General features: G+C 37.1%; 1 protein-coding gene across 4 annotated transcripts in view; it reads left to right on the top strand.

Annotated features, from left to right (window-relative positions):
- SDK1 (sidekick cell adhesion molecule 1) overlaps window positions 1-15,258 on the top strand; it is a gene marked incomplete at its 3' end in the record, with an annotated part of 406,390 nt that overhangs the window by 123,723 nt on the left and 267,409 nt on the right. For all 4 annotated transcript variants that reach the window (XM_080382366.1, XM_080382367.1, XM_080382368.1 and 1 more), the window contains one exon: window positions 2,406-2,553. In XM_080382366.1, coding sequence (XP_080238492.1) covers window positions 2,406-2,553 — 148 coding nt within the window. The remainder of the gene's footprint in view (window positions 1-2,405; window positions 2,554-15,258) is intronic.

Genomic DNA, 15,258 nt, shown 5'->3' with positions numbered 1-15,258 from the left:
TTGTTAAAATAGTTCTTTCCCCCCGACCCTGTCTGATTCCCTACACAGCTGTACAGGCAGTTGTACTGGCATAGTGGAGAGAGAAGTTCTTGAGGAAACGCTTGTGGGAATGATGGTGAGAAGGAGGCACAGGAATACTTTACCTTGATAGTGCTGCTAAAGAATTTTGTCTCCCGAAAAGACAGCTTTATTTTCCTCTGAGTGAGGGAAAGATTTGCAGTGAAGTGTTTTGTTTCTGTAGGCTTTTTTGTGTGTACATATTGTTGTTCTTGGGAGGGAAAGAACTGTAATTCTTTACTTTTCTTTGATTTTAATTTTTTCCTCATTTAATTTGTAGTTTCTGTTGCTGGAAAAGGCTAAAAAAGCTATCTCTTAAGACTTCTTTCTCTGAATTAAGCAGTAGATGTAGTTATTTATTTATTTTGACCTATAAAGACATTGAGACAAAGCAAAGCAGGTCTTGTATAGCTTGAACCTGTAGTGACAGATACAGCTTCTATGGTGAAACTTGTCAGTTGGACTTGCACTGTATTCCTGCAGATTAGAGTGTTCTACAGGTTTTAAATATCCTCATTCTCCACTACCCAGGGCACTACTGGTACCATGTGACTGCTTTCTGTATTTTAATGTTTTTGATCTAAATTCATTGATTTAAACTGTGTGGATATAATGAAGTACCTGATATTTTACCATATTTTACTTTTTGGTTATTCTTGAAAACATATCAGAAAGCAGTGTTCCCAGGGGTTACTAAAGTCACCTTATCCAGTCATCAAGAGTTATGGGGAGTTTTATGTTAGGTGCTTAACTCAGAAGGGTTCTCAAGAAACTATTTTTGCCACTGGATAGAGGGTGCTTCCCAGTACACTTAAACTCAAGATCTCTAGTGAAAAATTGAAAGGCTTAATTCCAGTGTGCACTGAGAAAGGTCTGAGGTATATTCCATGTCCTAGATCTCTGAAGTAGCACGGAATTTGTTAAATAGTTTAAAAAACGTTCTCAACATATGCTAACATTACTTAACAGAATGGGAAACAGGTATTTGTGAGAAAACTGCTGAGTAAATCTTAATTGCAGACTGGGCTTAAAAACTCTTGGATTGTGAAGACTAAAGTAATCATATGACAGTGGAGTTAATTAGATCCACCTACACGGTTTGAAACTTCTTTTCAAGTAGATGATCTGATTAGAGTTGTAAGAAATATGGAGCAACAGAGGAAGTACAATGCTGATTATGTCTGAATAAATAACTTGAAAATCACAAAGATGATTAAAGCTTCTTTAAAATACCATGTGTTTTTAATTTCTGCTCTTGTTTTGTCTCTTATCATCTCCTACCATCCACAGACTTGGTAGTAGTCTTCTCCATTTCAGTGTCCTTTGCATCCCTCTCTGCAACAAAGAACTTGTAGAGAACCCTGTGGTCCTCAAAAAAACCACCCCAATAAAAACCCAAAAAGAATTCGGTGGCAGAAACCAGCAGAGTTCTGGGTGTCTGTCAGTTTCTTGGTTTAAAGCAAATTAAAATACATAGAAGTTCTTTGGTGGGTGAATAAGTAGGAGTCTACAGCCCTGTTTATTTTAATGGATAGGAACGTGATACAAAAGGCAAAAGAAAAAGAAAACGTTCACTGAATTTTTACAAGGATTCCATAGATACACGAACTTGTCTATGAAATAAAACCTTCAGAGACAGAGGTTCTGCAATTGTAGTTTTCTTTCTTCCATTAATTTTCTTTTTTTAAAAGCTGCTCTTTAATACTATGGATGCCTTTGTAAATGTCAAAGATCTAGAAGCACTATTTAAATCATGGTGTGGTGCCAGAACTAGCAGCTACCAACATGACTGCAGCCTTGTGACTTTGATACCCATTTGCGTATAATGGCTTATTTGCATGGATCTGACTATATGTGATACAGTATAAGTGATACAGCTGCTTCTTTATTTGTGTAGCAATGGATAAAAGGATAAAAACAAGAATAATTGGTGACCAGAAAATTGATAGAATTATACACACTGTTTGCATTCTTTTGCATTGCACAGGGATTTCTTCTCTATTGTGCAAGGATTTATTAAAAAAAAAAAAAAAAACCCAAACACCAAAAACCCACAAAACAAACCTCCATTAAAATGTCACTTGCAGTTAAAAACACTCAGTTATTGCAAACGAACACTGACGCCATGCAGTACTGCTGACTGAGGCACCTCTTGTGTGCAGTAGCAGCACTTGGGTTTGCTTATGCCTTATGTTCATCCAGATCTGTATTAATGAAAACTGTGTGATGATCTGTAGTGTCATATTGACTAATTATAGCAGTGCCAATGACTATTGGAAAACACAGTTATTTCTCTGTCCACTGAAAAAAATCTTCCAGGACACTCAATATATTTTTTTTCTTTGCAGACATGGGAAATTTCATGGACACAAACCAGAGAAAAACAGTCACTCAAGGACAAGCTGCAGTTCTAAACTTCCTGCACATGCTCAGCTACCCAAGACCACAAGTGACATGGTTTAGAGATGGGCACAAGATTATACCAAGCAGCAGAATGTAAGTCAGTTTAAACCTCAAAATACTCCCACCCTGAAATATGATTAATTGTATTTGATAACACAACTTACATTTTAAGTACGCTAATTAAGGTTTAAAGAGAATAAAGTAGCCTTGTTCATACTAAGTTTGAGATAAATTACTGTTTTAAGATCGTCTCTGAACTTCCTAAGCAGTTTGACAAAATAATTCATGTGGTTTTAATGGCCCTGGTGCAGCATAAGGATCTTGATACGCGGAATGTCTGCACTTCCTTCATGCTATTCATTTTCATGATATGTTTTGGAAAAGTAAATGCTTATCTCTCAATTACATTTACTCAAGTGAACTAACTTAATGAATACTGAGGTTTTTCTTTTTAAATATATGAGACTGATTTTTTTTTTTTACAGAGTTATACTTAATACTATTTTTGTCATGATAAAAATTCTAAATATTGCTTGTTTTTTCCTTATCTTTTTAGCCTACCGTGACAGTTTTATTTCTTTTTGGCTAATTAACAGCTCACCTACTAATGGTACAGCACTTGCACTTTGATTAGTTATTATTTCAATATATGCTCATTTATCCTTTCCTGAAACAGTTATGAAGCCATCCAGCATTTTCACCTGCACAGTTTTATTTAGAGACTGAAGGGGTTAGCTGTAACATTAAAAAATGTAGATAAAATCTCTTTTACTTGCCTAATTTAGTAGGAAACTGTTGAAATGCCAAGAACGTTGGTGGTTATTTTTATCTGTGTATTATATTTTCATGGGTTCAAAGGGATAGCTGTGCTAGCAACTGATGGTAATGAGATACTGCAAAGTTCCGGAAGGGGTGGTGAGTCTTTAGAGTTTATGTTAGAAAGGAAAAACTCTTCTTGGATTTCAGTTTTATTAATCCACACTGTATATTTTACTGCTGCTTATGTGCATTATTTAAACCTGAATGCTAGTATTACAGCCTCTTTGAAACTGTTACAATTAGCATTGCAGGGATGTGAAGAAACTATGTAATAATTTATGAATAATTTAATAGTAATTTGATGGGAAACAGCTGGAAGATGAAACAATGGGTTTCTGGGCAATCTTTTGAAGAGAGCTAAGTGACAAATCCTGAGTTATTAACCATTAAGAATCTACTTCTTCCACTCCTGTCACATTACAAATTTTCTTTTGTCAATGCTGAGAATACACAAATCAAAAATTTGCAGATGGTGAAAGAACCTTGTTATCCAGGTATCAGACAGTTTCTTGGGAACTATTACAGGGGAACAGAACAGAGTGACCTAGGCAGGCAGGCAATGTCTGAAAATGAGACTTGTGTGAGTTCTCTTACAGTTTGGGAAAGCTGCAAGCGGAGATATGTGTTGTTATTCATCAACATAAAATCCTAATTTTCACATGCTATAATTTACTCTTACTCCTACCTTGTTGGAATTGTTGGGGTAAAATCACTTGTAATTCATAGCACTGTGGTAATGCTTATAAGTGGGAAAGCTTTAGAACTGTTCTATAGTCAGTGAAGTATACATAAAGGTTTCCACATATGTTTTATTTCCCTGGTCAGAAATTTTATCTGAAAGGAATTCGAGGACATTTGTCTGGCCTGCGTAGCAGTTTCTAAACACTTTTGCAGTAGAAGTACACAGGCTGAAAGTGTGAATCACCTTGGAAGTTTCATATATGTTGTACAGCAAGCCTGATAGGTTCGGGAAGGACCAGATTTATAGTACTCACGCCAATCTTTGTTGCAGTCTATGTGCAGTAGGTCTTCTGCTCCCTCAAAGTGTTGGAAACACTGTACAGCACCCACTCACGTATTGCTGTCTGTGAAATTTGGAAGTAAATGTGGCAGCCCTATAAATAAAAAAAACCAAACTTGAGACATGGAGAGGATGCGCATAAAACTGAGAAGTGTAAAACTATCTTAGGGGAACTCTGTTTCTTATCTGTGGAGCAAGTTGTGCATTTAATGTGTTTTCTGTACACAAAGAGGTGTATCAATGCAACTGATCGGTTTAGCAGGAGGTCCAGTTAGACGGATGCATCAATCTAACTGGATCACTGGCTAAACTGATCAGTTAAATTGATACATCCACTCTGTATGGATGCTCTTTAAACTGATTAAAATTATCTTACATTGCTAAATCAATATAAAGCTTATTTTTAATGCTCTTAAACAAGCTGACAATGATTTGGGTAGATCAATCAACTAGTCTGTCAGCTGTAATAATGATTTCTAAGAGTGACATTGCTGCAGTATATGTAGACAGAGGAAATAAGCAGTGCTAAAAAAAAGAGGACAGTGGTGCAATTAATTTAAATAGTTGGTCAAGATAACTCTTACTCATGGAAAAGCCTTAATGTACACATACTTAACACTGCACCATTTTTATGCCATAACAATAATCCTGGTGCTTATTTACACAGAGATACTGTAACCACTAGAATGAATTCATTTCACCGATGTGGAAACAGAGAATGTGCTAAGTTGTCCTTACGTGAGAATTATGAAAGATCAAAAGTAAAGACTAGATCTGAGAAAAAGATAATTCTTAAGATGTTTCAAGGAATGTCATTTAACTGGCTCAGCAGTAGGGTTTACCTAGCAGGTTTAAGGTAGTAAATGCTGATGCCTTTATCTTTCATTGTTTACCAGTATTTAGGATGTTTATGAGGAGAGGTTCTCCAGCCCTTCAGCATTCTAATAGTACTGTATTTCTAGGGAGCCAAGATAACAGAATTGCAGAATTGTCAAAAAAATCTGGTATCACTACATGTATTATTTTAAAGATGCTTTACAGTATGTCAAATAAGATTCTTGTTCTTTGTGTTTCCTAATAATTATTTATTTATACATGTTAACACAGTTGCCAGTTCTAACAGATCATGGAATCATCAGATAGTTTGGGTTGGAAGGGACCTTTAAAAGTCATCTAGTTCCAACTTCCCCTTGCAGTGAACAGGGACATCTTCAACTAGATCAGGTTGCTCAGAGCTGTGTCCAACCTGACCTTGAATGTTTCCAGGGATGGGGCACCTACCGCCTCTCCTGGCAACCTGCTCCGGTGTTCCACCACCCTCATCATAAAACGTTTCTTCCTTGTATCTAGTCTGAATATACTGTCTTTCACTTAAAAACCATTACCCCCTCTCTTATCACTACTGGCCCTACTAAAAAGTCTGCCCCCATCTTTCTTGAAGGTCCCCTTTAAGTACTGAAAGGATGCAATAGGGTCTCCCCGGAGTCTTCTCTTCTCCAGGCTGAACAACCCCAACTCTCAGCCTGTCTCCATAGGAGACGTGCTCCAGACCTCTCATCATTTGTGTGTCCTCCTCTGGACCCACTCCAACAGGTCCGTGTCTTTCCTGTGCTGAGGGCTCCAGAGCTGGATGAAGTACCCCAGGTAGGGTCTCAAAAGAGCGCATATTCCTGCATTCTGATGAGCAGATGTAACAAATGTCATTTCTTGTTTCTTTTACTGATCATTAGGCTGAAAAGTGTCAATTGTTTCAGCTGGGGAAAAAAATAAAGAAGATTCAGTGGGTACTTCAGATTTCACCTTTTTTTTAGTCAGAATGGTAATCTTACTCTGTGAGTGTGCATGGTTGTAATATTTTCTGGGAGAAAGTTTCCTTTGAGAGACAGACAACTTTTTTCCAACTGCATACTCTGTTTAATTTAACTGTTAGTGTAACTCATGGTGGAATTTTGCAGCCACTAACTGTGTATTAATTCCATTTTAGTGGTGTTGGTACCATAACATTTTGTTAAAGCCCCCAGATAAAACCAGGAATAGCATGACAAGTTCCTCCTAAATGAGGGGGTGTGTAAAGTCACCTAATCCCTGTATAATATATGAATGTGAAGCAAATGGCCTGCATATACTCATGGAGTTATTGTTAGTGTTTATGACTTAAGGCAACTAACAAATCTGCAGCAGAGCTACTGTGACATGATAGCATGCATTTAAAAAGTTAAATCCTAAAACATTCTCTGTCCTGCTTAGTACAGTGTGCATGTATGTTCATTTTGGCTTTTGTGCATTGTCTGTCACCAAAGCCTCAGCTTGATACTTTAAAGGGATGCTTCTAGATCATCAGAAGGAAGCTTTCATACTGGGAAAGTATGAAGTGATGAATCAGAGAGAAGATCAAAAGATCAACAGCAAGAGAAAAACAAGGAGGGGAATTAGGATTTGGGATGGGTTTTTTATTGTCTTACATGAAAATTTCCCAAGCAGTTTTAGAAAATACTTCATGTTACACCTAGACAGATTAATGTTTTCCAAATAACACCAGGAGTCTAATGTGGAATTACAACTGCACTATTATCCAGGGTCTTGACTGATGGGATGATTTTGCCTGTTTACCCTTGTATCTTACAGAAAACGATAGCCTCTCTAAAGGTAGCTGCTTCAAAAAAAATTGCTACTCTGAGATGTCAAGTCTTCAGCTTGCCTTGCCTGGGCGTGCTTCATCAGGCCTAAAAGCAGAGCGCATTTAACTTTCTTTACGCGAGACGTGCACAGTACCTTGGAGAGGCACAAAGGACAGTAACACGGTCAAGGTCTACAACTGCCTTTCACTTGTGGTATTGAGGAATTATGTTCTTAGTATTCTTAGAGGATTTTTTTACCTTTTTCTAAGTGAAGGACTTTTTCACTGAAATAGTTCACTGTAGCCATCAGTTCATTTATTGTTGCTTTTTTCTTTAAGAAGAAAACTCCTACTACAAAGACATTATTACTGTCTTCATTAACTTTCTTACAGTGAAACTAATTTTTTCCCCTACTAAGCTGCAGTTAGATGAATATTAACTCATGTCTTTTGTTAGTGGAATTATGTCTGACACAAAACAGGAAAGTTAATTTTTGGCATATAAAGGCACTTCTGTAGTGTCCCTTTCAGCTGGGTGGACATTTTCTCACTTCGTTAACTGTTAATGAACCAAAACACTTTACAAATGCACTTCATCTCACTAGACAGGGAAGATGAATTGCATTGCCTTTAGGTATACATGACTTTAATATCTATTTTTTTGCACTAAGAACAATTCATTATGCAGTTGAATATGTGTGATCATTACTAACTCTTATAGAGACTAAATGTGCTGACAGATTGTGGAATGAAAATATGTTAGGCACGAGCAACTGTCAAATATGACTTGCTGTGGTTTTGAACACTCGTAACACCTTGCAAATAATCAAAGCTGGTGCAGATTTACTAGCCATTTGTCAAGGTAAAATTGTAAATATATTAATGACAGTGTCAAAAAAAAGTAGCTGTAGCTAAATAGGCTTTAAAAGATGAGAAAAAGTAAAATATCTAGGAATAATACATCAGATTTTGGGCTGATATTAGCATTAGATTAGGTTTTGCCTTGATGATAGCAGCACACACATATATATAAAAGCCATATATATATTACATCTATCTATCTATATATTTTACATTTGTATATATTTTATTTATATATTTATATATAAAATAATATATATAAGCCATATACATATTTTTCACTTTAAAACAAACACCACTTCATTTTTATATGAGCAGTTCTAGTGCCAGCAATGCATTTCCCTACAATACTAGCCTGTCATACAACTTATGTTAGTTGCACATAATTACTTTTCACATACACCAGATAATACTTTAATTAAAATTGTGATGATTAGCATTAGTGAACAATAAATTCAGAGACTGTCAACTTCGCAGCATATTAGCTGAGCAATACTTTGAGGGGGAAAAAGAAGAAGTGTGCAGATATCTGAAGTTTGCTAACATCATGGAGTGACACCTCTCAGCAGGAAGAGATGTGACAAAACTCTATAAGCTGTTTTTATCTGTCAATACCTTTTACAGCTCCACATTAATTTTGAAGTCAGTACCTAAAAAAGAAGACTATTTTATTTTGTTGAATTAAATTATTTCCTTAAATCAAAATTCATTAGTACCCTGTTATTCATTTATTTAACCAAATTTTGCATTGAGTAGTTTGAATTTGAAGGAACAGGCAGCACTAGGAATCATCTTACATAAAATTTTACTGTTATCCCCAAGGCCCATATGCATATGAAAGACCATAGGGAAATCTCCCATCATCTCTTCAAGCACTCAGTTTGAGTAGTCCTGGATGCTGTCAGTGGACTGTTTTGAGTATCATTGTCTACTGTGTTCAGTAGAGGAAAACGTTAACACCTCGGGGTAAGCAAATCCCAGGATTATTTTCTAAAGCTGTTTGACTTGTCTAGATTCAGCCTCACTGTTTTTCTCTCTGCTCATAATTTGTTTGCCACAGGTTTTAAACATGTTTCAAAAATTAGTTTATTCAGACCTCTTAACTTTCAGGGCGAAATCTCATGTGTTGGTTAGAGGAAGGGAGGGGAAGACCGAGTCATATCTGGGGATAATGTATGTGCTGAATACAGGGCATATAGGAGCAACACGGCCCATCATGGGGTGGAAGAGGGACAGCAGAGGAAAAAAATGCTGCCAAAGAACATGCCTTTTAGCAAGGCTGATTTGGAAGTGGATTCCTCCCAAGAGAGACACGCCGACTGATGAGATGTGAGGCACATTTTGGGATTTGACCAATGTTTCATTACAAATTTGGACCACAAACCACCAAGGGTAGCACTGTAAAATATCTATTTTTAGCTAGAAAAAGAGTGGATGCTTGGAACTAATATTGTGTTTTAATGGGCCTCAGCTGCTCACAGTATCTTTCAGCACAGTCTTCAACAGCTGTAAATTTCAATAAAACTTTAAAGATCACTGTCTAAGAGGAAAATCTGACTGTCGGATATTGTTTTTCCTAAGATGATTACATTTAAAGAACAAAATCATTTTATGTGCCACTACATTTATTAATCATAGATTTTGAATTTGTAAAATAAAGGGAATGGAAGTGTCACTAGAAGGAAACCTTTATGCTCTAAGTATGATTTAGTTATCACAGCTTGCAGTAGAAATTGATTTATGAGTTTGTTGCTTTCTGGGGACAGATGTACTGTGAGAGAGAAAATATGGACTATGAAAAAAGTGTTAATAACATTCATCTTTGAAAGTGACCTATGCACTATTTTTTAAAAATCGTATCCAATTTAGAGGTGGGTAAACATGAAGACTCATTGTCATTGTACTTTGAGGCTCACTTCTTGCATCTGCTGAATTTCCTAATCAGAACTCATTATGATATTAGGGACAAGTCGCAAATATAATCCTGTAACAACTTACATGCTTTTGTGGAAAAACATTTTTCTGTCTCTCTTTGAACTACTCTGTCTACAAACAGAAATATTTCAATATGCAGCCAAGACAAGACTATTTAAAAATGTTGCAGGCATTCTTAAGAGCAAATATGCAACAGAAAACTGTTGCTTTATGCTTAAAAAGTGGCAATTGTTCAAAAATTCCTGGGAATAATTTCTCTCCTATGATCCCTTACATATCTCTGTTTTTATGGAAATAGATGCAAAATGCTTGTGACTTATCAAATATAGCAGAAGGTAATGTCTTATGTTTACCAATTAACTTTTATTAATCAAAACTGACTGAAGTAAAATGTTTCTGTCAGTACTTTTGGCTGTATACTACAAAGGATTATTAATTTTCTTTCTATGCAGAAATGGACAAATGCTGTCTTTTTCATGATTCTCATGGAATTTTGCATGATGCATAAAGGTGTTAAGACATACAAGTTTGTAATTTTATAATGCAGAATTATGTAGAATAATTTTAAAAGCCTACCATTTTGGCAGATTTACTTTCATATGGAAAACAGTTGTGTGATTCAGGAACAAGGGAAAAACCACAGAACTTTGCACTCTGGGGATGTATTGCGGCTTTTGTGGTTGATTTGCATCAAGTCTACTTTGTTAACAGTATTCAACTTGAATTTAAAGATTTTGGTACATGGAAGCAAATGTGAAGCAGACCTTACATTAATTAATGCTGCAGAGAAAGAAAGAAGCTGGCAGCCTGCCTATGGCTTATCTCTGATCCTTAGTTGTGAGTGGAATCTTTAGCTGTTTTGTGTTTGGCCTTTATTTAACAGATTCAAAATGAATTTAAATAAATTGTAAATGCTTGGTCTGAGGTTTCATGGGTGTATCTGATCTGTATGAGAGGGGTGATTTTTTGGCTCTGGTGAAACTTTGTAAAGGCATCTTGCAATTAGAAGTGAGAAAAAACAGTCAAACTGCCAGTATTCATATGAAAGCTATTTGTCTGCTGCATGTTAGCACTACCTTTTATTTCTTAATTTATGCCTGTGGCTATTTTTATGTATTACACAAATCTGTTGGTTTACATGTCAGGACCAATTGCAGACATAGACAAACAGGACATCTGTTTATTGGGGTGACCACAGTCATCACTTGCTTGCTCATTGTTATTCTCTTTGCTTTTCCCTCTAAACTCCTATCGTTGGAGTGGGGAAAGAGTAGAACAGACCAGCCTACTTTTCGGCATAGCAGTGGCAAGGGGAAAGGGTAAGAACGGGAAATGGTGGAGGAGGTCTGTGCCTCTCCTTCCCTTCCACCCGGCTGATACATGCTGTCGGCACAGAAATTAAGAAAGCCGTACAGTTGGGTCAAGACAGGTGCACGTGTCAAGTCTGTGGATACTGGCAGAGAGATGGATCGTGGTGTTCAGCTGTGATGGAGGAAAGGAAAAACAGAGAGAGGGACTTAGAAGATACCTTGGCCTGGGGAAACCGTTGCAAATCCTGGGAGAGGGTGGATGAGGAGGAGTTGGGAAGACTGTGGTCTGGGATTGGTGGTCTTAAGCTTTCACCCACATGGCAGAGGAAGTGCCAAGTGTCTTGAGTGTGGCCTATACTTGTTTCACCATCTTATTGTGAAGCCCCATAGGAACAAAAGCCAGTCTCCTCAAAAGACCCGAGAAGCTCCGATGCCTGTTCTGTGAGCTGCCTCACTGTTCAGCAATTTCTTTCCCCAAAATCTTACTGACCTCAATCCAAACTCCCACCAACCCCCCCCGATATTGCCACTGATCACTCCCAAACATACATCTCCTCTCGACCTATCCCCCAGTCACTGGAAAACCGAACAATGCCAACATTTTGTCTTTGTAGTGGCTTATTTATAGGATTTGGAACCTAATGTGTAAATGACAAATAAATTCATAGCTCAAAAAACAGGAGAAGAAATATCTAGCAATTTCTAGCCTGTATTTTCCTGGCTACTTGATTTTTCAAAATAGAGGTATAAACGAGACCTTATTTAGGAAAAACACCTGAATGTGTTGAAGCTAAGATCTGTACAACAATGTCTTATGTATTTTTCTCCAAAACCTCAAAGGCTATTCACTTTTTAAAAAAAGAGCTTTGCTAGATTTTGCTCAATGATTTTGCAAGAAATGGCACTTGCTGTTGTTATTGAGCAACCAGTACCATTTGCAAGAATTTTAACAGCTCTGTTGCTGCCTGCCAGCTGCCATGTGTTCTTTTCCTACTCTCAGCATAATACCTCTTCACTGGAAGAAGAGTGCAATACTTTCATAATAACCACTAGTTCAAATCACTGATTATTTTAAAACATCAAATCTCATTTTTGGCAATCCGTCATCTGTTTCCATGGAAACTGAAACTGGCCTTAGCAGCAACAAGAAGCAGAGTTTATTGGGATACTTATAAATTTCAATGGCTGTTGTTAGACAGCTGTATTTTCTGTTTACCCAACAGATATTGCAGCAACAACCTCATAATACACTTTTAAAATTCTATGTACATTTCATTTTAATTTATTTATATTTTTATTCATATTTTTCACAACTTAGCAGAAATCTTATAATCAAGGAGAGAGAAAATGTCGATAGTCTCTAACATATGCAGTCAATATCGGATGTTTCTATCAAGTGTCCTCACTATTCTTTTAACTAGGACTGTGATAAAAAGGAATGGAAAAATGTCCCTTGAGGGGGCAAAAGATAGGTGAAGACTCCCACTATCACGTGTCAGGTACAGTATTGTCCCTTGGTAATCTTACCCAGAGTTTCTGCTTTCAAAGTCTTATTCCCTCCACACCTTTTACCCCCAGAACAATAATTTCCCAAAGTCTGAAGGTCATCTTCCTGCTCCAGAGCTCAAATTCTCCACATTCTTGCTCTTTCAAAGCTCCATGAAACTTCTGTTTCTAATTCCTGCCGCCTAAGTATTCCTGGCATCCACAGCCAGGTTCTCAGACATGCTCCCTTCTCCTCACCTCTCCACTTAGACACCTTGTTACCTTTCGGTTAATATCTCCCAACATTGCTGTTGCCTTATGTGCCCCAAACATTTTCTTCGTTGCACAAATCTTCTACCAAAGTTTCTCTACCCTCTCTGTCACCTTAACTCTGAAGAACCCCTAACTCAGGGGTCCGGTACTTGCTGCTCATTTCCTGTCCAGACGTTGCTGTTGCTCCCTGTCTCCTTCCTCTGCCGCTGGCCCCATCTGCCGTCTTCTCCTGTTGTGGGTGAGCGTGACCACATATGCCCATCCTGCTCCCTGGTGCTCCCTGCATAGTGGAAGTGTTACCTTTCACTCTGGGAGGGAAGCAGAAATCTGGATTGAGTCTGCACTGGCCATACCTCAGCCCAGACAGCTGTCTGAGAGGAAGAAAAGGAGGCAAATCCGAGAAAAATGGTAGTCACCTAACCACCATCATTTATAAACCCCATTTACCAAATCAGTAAGTAGTAGCAGTAGTAGTGCAGATTTAATATACTGTTTTGCTGTAGATTTGTATGGAGTATTTGAGTATCATAGAGAATAATTGGGCAACTAATTGACTGTAGTATTTACAATGCATATCTAGCCAGCTTTTTTTTCTTGTCTTCCAACTGGTTTAGAATGAAAACCATTATTTTTGTAGCTTGTCATTATTTTGGTTCAGAAGCAAGGCAGCCGTTTAAGACAAATGTCAAATCTTGAAAAGCTGTTCTATTACAAAACCTTATACCAAACAAACAACCCTATCATCTTCTTCCATCTTCTAACACTATTTTTGTCATCACAGCTGGAAGTTGGCTTACTAGGAAGTATTTGGGGGCAAAATAGATCATATGTAGTAATAAACATGCTGAAATGAAATTGAGGATGAATTGTCTTGCAAAATAGGAGGAGAGGGGAAATCGTTAGATGCTCCAGCTAGTGCTGAGGTACAAGGGGAGAAATGCTCATTTCCCCAGGCTTTCATATTATCTCTGAAGAGTTTCCACTAATGTGAAGCATCTCATAAAACTACTGGAAAAGCTAGCAAAAAATATTCCCTAGCCCTATTTGTCACCTACTAACAAACTGGATCTTACTTGGTCAAGTTTAGGTAAATTGTCTTTAGTAAAATGACACAGTTCCTTGGTTTGTTGGTTAATCCCAAAATCAAAGCATTTAATTGCAAATTCTGCTGCAACTCTGCCTAGTCTTTATATCTTTGATTGTATCCCTCATCACAGACTGTTTCTGTCCCAAATCTAAAGTGCACCGATGTTAGTGGAAGTACCTTGAAAATTCTCAGTCCTTGCTTTGTCATGTAGTGTGTGCTTTCACAGGAACTGATCTTAGATCGTGTCATTCACTGTTGCAGTATTTACCACAAAACCCACTTTTTAAACTAAGTATCTGCCCTCACATCTTTGTGTCAGCTTATCAATAATTGATTTACATTTAGCATAATTATGAACAAATCAAGCTATATTTTCCAAGAGATGGATTTGTCTGCATAGATACGTGTAGTTAAAAACATGCTGCAATGAGGGGGATGGTAAAAACCTGGTAAGTAATGGCTAAGGGTGCGTAGCAAGACAGCGTGAGCAGAGAATATTGTGCAGCTGCTTTGCTGGGTCCTAAATCTGGTATTGACTGGACCCAATTATGGTTTCAACAGCATTATTTGAAGAGTATATTAATTTATTTTTAAGAAATCTTTTAGCAGAAGTAGTGAAAATACCCTGAAGAGCTCTTGTAAACAGGCCTTTATTGTATGTTGGTGATTTAAAAGTTCCAGTACAAGAAATAAGCTAATATGGAACCAATAATTTAATAAAAACAGTGAGTTAGCAAAATCTTCCTGTCATAGTGAAATAAAGAGAAGTGGCGGTTTAATATTTTAATGCCTGATAGCTTCTAATCCGTAGCTGTCAGTGTTAATTTCACTAAATAAAAAAATTTATGGTGCTGAAGGTTCACTAATCAAGATTCATAAAGGTACAATTTCAGTTGTCATCCTCTTGTCTCTTTGGGAAGCCACTTTGATTCAAGAAACATTTCCAGAATGGAAAAAAAATATCAAGCATGTAGTGGAAAAACTAGTATGTAAAATATACCTTGTTTTCTGTCATGAAACCTATAGAGGTAATACTGGCTGAATAAAGAATCTGACTGTCATTCCTTATGTCTTTAGTTATTTAAGCAAAATTATTTCATTGGTAGGAAAATTTCTGATTGAGGAACACCTTTTAGAGTTCTCTTTTTTTTTTTTTTCTCTGAGAGGTAGTAATGAGTTCTGGGTTCTCTGAGACTGCTGTCATCTACTCTGAAGCCTGCTGTCCCCAATGGGATGTTCACTTAATCTGTTCTAATACATTGTTACTGATAGGTGTGAATTTTAATCATTTCTATAGTAAAATAGCATGTTCGTCAAATGCAATGCTTTTTTGTTCTTTTGATAGGTTTGTATTAGATAGCACAGACAGATCGTTTTACACCAAAAGCAA

The sequence above is a fragment of the Falco punctatus genome, assembly GCF_963210335.1.
Source record: "Falco punctatus genome assembly, chromosome: 4".
Lineage (NCBI taxonomy): Eukaryota > Metazoa > Chordata > Aves > Falconiformes > Falconidae > Falco > Falco punctatus.
This window is presented reverse-complemented; position numbering and strand designations above follow the sequence as displayed.